Raw genomic sequence first — 6027 nt, forward strand, 5'->3', positions numbered from 1 at the left:
ATTTTCTAAACGTAGTTAAATAATTGACATGTTTTTTTTAAATTCGTCACTACTTTGGCAATACGAGATTTTACGTTTTGGCTCAAATTTTCGATGGAATGATGTACTTGTCATATTTGCGGCGGTTTGATCCCTCCAGGGGCGGAGCTAGCCAATTTGAATTCCTCTACAAACAACAATTACATTTTAAATGGTTATTCATGTACTACTGACGACAATCCTATGAATATTTGTTACAAAAATGACATCACTACTGAGAGAAAGGTTGCGCGTATAAAAACGCACAATTAGCAAATTACTCCGCATACTCTTGTTGTGTTCTTTAGAGATCATCCTCTTTTTTGTTTGTTTAAACTTCCAGGTAAGTTACGATCGTCAAGGATATTTGATATTATGCTAATTATAATAGGTATAAATATATATATATATATATATATATATATATATAACTATACTGTACTTGCAAAATGTGTATTTGATTTGTGTAATTGTCATTATTTTTATAACAATATTGACTATTGGCAAAAAACATAAACGTCATACATTTATTCCACTACAAATTTGTTTCGTATATTATATTTAATATATAAAATAATATAGTTTATGTACATATAATATTGATGTTTTATGTACATATATGATTGACTTTTTATAATTTAATCAACTACAAAATTTGCTGTATGTAGTATTTGATAATCTATTGTGTTCATTAGGTCTAGTATTGCTTAACTTAGAAAGGCTCATCGAATAAAATGTGAGATAGAAATCAATTATATACAGTATATCCACCACTGTGTATACACAATACCTGTTTCATTAAGAAGGTTGTTACACAATCAAAATGAGTTTTTGTGTGTACTTGAACAATCTAGGTATGAAGCTGTATATAACTTATAATCTACAATAGGTAATAAGTGACGCAGTAAATTGACTATTCGGACTTTAATAAAGTCTTGAAATTCATATATTGGATATAAGACACATCTTTCATTGCTTTTTGTATTGTTAACTTTTTTTTTAAATCCATAAATATTTCCATTTTCAAAACGAAACTAAATTCATACTTTTTATGTAAAGCATTTCCATCACAACAACAGCAATCGACAACACTGATACTACAATTATTATTATTATTATCATTTTATTGAAGCAAAATACATTTAAACTTATTTGTGAGATTAACCATTTTGTGAAATTTTATCATCGTTATTTAGCGCCACCGAACATCACTTCATGTGATGGAATTTGGCGCTATCAATGTTATTTCGATTGATTGATTGATTGAATTCTAGATTGGTTAATGTTGTTTACCTTCTGTTTTGTAAAATTTGTTGCATTCAGTTTTTTTACTGGTGGATAATTTATGTACAATAAATATCTCGAAAATAACAGACACAAAAACAAATATCTCCAAAATAACAGACACAATAACAATTCGGGGTATAATCTTGATCATGTTATTAATAATTTTGAACAGAAAATTAAAACATTAACTTATAAGAATGTAAAATCAGTGAAAAATGTACGCAAACATCATGTGAAGTCTGTTAAAACAAAGTACAGATTTTAATATTGCTTTGTAATTCGCCAACCAATTTATGCTATATTTAAAACACAAGCGATCTGGTTTATTATGTGGGTCTCTGTATATTTGTATATTTTCGTATAAAACTAAGATGCTAACCCTTTAAGGTGCACTACCATGATTACCGTAAAACGTTTGATTTGATTTGTTCTCTAGATAGGTTATTAGGTCCTGCTGCTTCAATATTACTAATTGATTAACCATTGCACAATAATGTCCAACTCACGCATTATTGTAATAGACAATTCATAGGAATAACTATGCAAGTAAACAAGTGTTGATTTTGTATTTATAAACGCAAACTCAATCATATATAACGTTGTCATCATCATCTTCATCTCATCAATTCATGAATCCGCGGTATCACCTTTGTTATCAATATCACTAAAGGGGTCACGAAGTTCCCCTTCCTTTAAAACCTCATTCAGTATAGGCCTAACCATGTTGGTTAATATTGAGGTAGGGTCATTATTATGTTAATGAATGTCGGTACCACAGTCCTAGTCAACTATACGTCGTTTCAGAGCTTATCTCCAGTCATTGCAACGATGGTTGGGCATTAGGTAGGGAATATGATACAAAAATGTACTGTTTCAATCAGAACTTCTGTGGTATGGGCATCCTATAAGGCATTCAAGTTCTGTATGCATAAATTAGGCAAAGCATGTGTCCCTGTATTTTCTCTTGTGTTTGGTCGTTCTTCTTTTATTTCAACCAAATATATCTTAGGGATGTTACCTAATTTTCATTAGGGAACATTTGAAATAAACCATCTTACATTTGATTGAAATACAATTACTTTAACCAGGCTTAATGATTGTATACCGCCGTTTCATGTTGGTAAGTGTAATTATAAAAAATATATCTCTTAGAGCTGTCGTAAAATGTTCGTGACTCAGGGAAATTCGTTTTGTTTTATTAAAAACCAACATGATTGGACGAGTGCCTTTCAACTTTATAAAGTGTGCTGTTCCCCGACCAGGTCTCTTATACACATCTAGATGTGTATAAGAGACAGTCTGAATGTTATATTTTTATGCCCACCGTTCATCTTCGTCACAGCGTCGTATCATCATCTTCGTTACACCCATTCACATCGTCGTATCATCATCTACCCATTGTGATCGGCGTATCATTATCACCGTCATAATCAACATCATCATTCTTATCTCCATTAGGTACCCTCATTATCATTCGTATCACCATCATCTTTTGCATCATTTATAGTCATCATGTCATCATCTTTTCATAATTTATGAGTTTGAAGAACATGAGAAGACATGGTCCATTTGATACTTCCAATGCACAAGGCGCCGTATTTCTCAACTCGTATTTTCAAATCTATTTGTGTTTCCATAACACATTAGTTTATTTTCTTGTCATAAAAACTTTTGTTAATAAGTGAATGAGGCTCCATATGTTTAATAAAATATATACATATATAAATTCATGGATTACCGAGCAACTGTTTAATACAAAACATCTGGATTTGTCATAAAACTGTTATTATACATTGAACGCAAAGCATTCTTCATAAATGACTGTAATTCATTTACAGTATGGTACATTAGTGAAGATAATCGGGATTTGACACACTTATGATATTATTGCGTAATAACAGGAGATGGATATTATTATTATCATTATTATTTTGAAGTTAAGTGTCACTTGTTTAGAACATACTTTGTTAATTTTTAATTTGCAAAATTATGGTGTAACTATAATCTTGAGTACCTTGTGATCTCTTAAAGTTTTTGCTACAATAATGCCTCAGGATGCTCTTGCAAAAGCCTAGACATTGTAGTGCCAGCACTATGTTTGTAGAGAGTAGAATTCTCTCTTTTTATGAATTTCTTAGGAAATCTGTATATGGCTTCATGTGTAAAATCAGTACAGTAAAAGCAATCTAGTGTCCACTGTAGTTGAAAAAATACTGTTTATGTATATATGGACAAATTATTGATTCCGAAATAAAAGAGTAAATGAATGAATGAATATTGTTCAATCCAAAACATAGATCAAAGATATAAAACACCAACCAGAGGCTGAATTACAAATTCTAAGTACAAAAAAGGAGAGAATAGAGTAGTAGTAGAACTAGTAGAATTATTTGTATTAATTAAATCATCATTATCATTTTCAAATTTTAAGTACATAATTGTAGACAAAAAACGGGGAGAGAATAGTAGCAGCAATAGTAGAATTATTTGTATTAATCAAACCATTATTTTCATTAGTTAATCTCTTCAGATTCCATAACAATGAGGGCGTCGGTGTGTCTGCTGGCGACTATTCTATCATTCCTTATGATCTCTAAAGTAAGAGCAATGGAATGTGAAGCCGCATTCGGGCCATGTAAGTTTCTTTTTTTTTCTTTCTTTCTTTTTTTTTTGCTTATCATGAATTAGTTACTCAGGCAACTTGAGATAGGCCTATGTATAGTTTATATGTACATGACATATATATATATATATTATATATAACATTAAATTATATATATATATACATTATATATACATTGTATACACATATACATGTTTACATAGCTAAATAATAGAATCAGTGCTCAAATTTGAGAAGCAATCGATGTTATCAGGCATACGGTAGCCATTCAATAATTATAGCCGAGTTGGTACAGACTATATACCCATCATATTTATATTTAACTGAAATAAATTAACTTGTCGTTGATGAGCTATGCTTGATACGATTATTACAAGATGTTCCTATTTGAGCACTGTTATTATTATTATTTATCTTTTATCTATTTGTTTATATATATATATATTATATATATATACATACATACATAGGTGAAATAATAGAATCAACACATTAGTTTATTTTCTTGTCATAAAAACTTTTGTTAATAAGTGAATGAGGCTCCATATGTTTAATAAAATATATACATATATAAATTCATGGATTACCGAGCAACTGTTTAATACAAAACATCTGGATTTGTCATAAAACTGTTATTATACATTGAACGCAAAGCATTCTTCATAAATGACTGTAATTCATTTACAGTATGGTACATTAGTGAAGATAATCGGGATTTGACACACTTATGATATTATTGCGTAATAACAGGAAATGGATATTATTATTATCATTATTATTTTGAAGTTAAGTGTCACTTGTTTAGAACATACTTTGTTAATTTTTAATTTGCAAAATTATGGTGTAACTATAATCTTGAGTACCTTGTGATCTCTTAAAGTTTTTGCTACAATAATGCCTCAGGATGCTCTTGCAAAAGCCTAGACATTGTAGTGCCAGCACTATGTTTGTAGAGAGTAGAATTCTCTCTTTTTATGAATTTCTTAGGAAATCTGTATATGGCTTCATATGTAAAATCTGTACAGTGAAAGCAATCTAGTGTCCACTGTAGTTGAAAAAATACTGTTTATGTATACATGGACAAATTATTGATTCCGAAATAAAAGAGTAAATGAATGAATGAATATTGTTCAATCCAAAACATAAATCAAAGATATAAAACACCAACCAGAGGCTGAATTACAAATTCTAAGTACAAAAAAGGATAGAATAAAGTAGTAGTAGAACTAGTAGAATTATTTGTATTAATTAAATCATCATTATCATTTTCAAATTTTAAGTACATAATTGTAGACAAAAAAGGGGGAGAGAATAGTAGCAGCAATAGTAGAATTATTTGTATTAATCAAACCATTATTTTCATTAGTTAATCTCTTCAGATTCCATAACAATGAGGGCGTCGGTGTGTTTGTTGGCGACTATTCTATCATTCCTTATGATCTCTAAAGTAAGAGCAATGGAATGTGAAGCCGCATTCGGGCCATGTAAGTTTCTTTTTTTTTTTGCTTATTTTGAATTAGTTACTCAGGCAATTTGAGATAGGCCTATGTATAGTTTATATATACATGACATATATATATATATATTATATATAACATTAAATTATATATATATACATTATATATACATTGTATACACATATACATGTTTACATAGGTAAATAATAGAATCAGTGCTCAAATTTGAGAAGCAATCGATGTTATCATGCATAGCCATTCAATAATTATAGCCGAGTTGGTACAGACTATATACTCATCATATTTATATTTAACTGAAATAAATTAACTTGTCGTTGATGAGCTATGCTTGATACGATTATTACAAGATGTTCCTATTTGAGCACTGTTATTATTATTATTTATCTTTTATCTATTTGTTTTTATATATATATATATTATATATATATACATACATACATAGATGAAATAATAGAATCAGTGCTAACATTTGGGAAACAATCGATGTTATCATGCATAGCCATTCAATAATTATAGCTGAGTCGGTACAGACCATATACCCATCATATTTATATTTAACTGAAATAAATAAAACTTGTCGTTGATGAGCTATGCTTGATAAGATTATCACAACATGTTCCT

The 6027-nt window shown here is 29.4% G+C and overlaps 1 protein-coding gene across 2 annotated transcripts in view; it reads left to right on the top strand.

The window, feature by feature from the left end:
* The first annotated feature begins 210 nt into the window (after positions 1-210).
* Positions 211-6027, top strand: part of LOC117113915 (beta-microseminoprotein E1-like) — a 7468-nt gene continuing 1651 nt past the window's right edge. The window contains exons 1-2 of one of the 2 annotated variants that reach the window (XM_033257420.1): positions 211-361; positions 3823-3940. In XM_033257420.1, the coding sequence (XP_033113311.1) occupies positions 3847-3940 (94 nt within the window). In that variant the 5' untranslated portion in view covers positions 211-361; positions 3823-3846. Of the gene's footprint in view, positions 362-3822; positions 3941-5256; positions 5413-6027 lie in introns of those variants that run through there. The other variant, XM_033257421.1, reaches the window with a different exon arrangement.

The sequence above is a fragment of the Anneissia japonica genome, unplaced genomic scaffold (assembly GCF_011630105.1).
Source record: "Anneissia japonica isolate Jap-2015-1 unplaced genomic scaffold, ASM1163010v1 scaffold1417_len1240632_cov203, whole genome shotgun sequence".
Lineage (NCBI taxonomy): Eukaryota > Metazoa > Echinodermata > Crinoidea > Comatulida > Comatulidae > Anneissia > Anneissia japonica.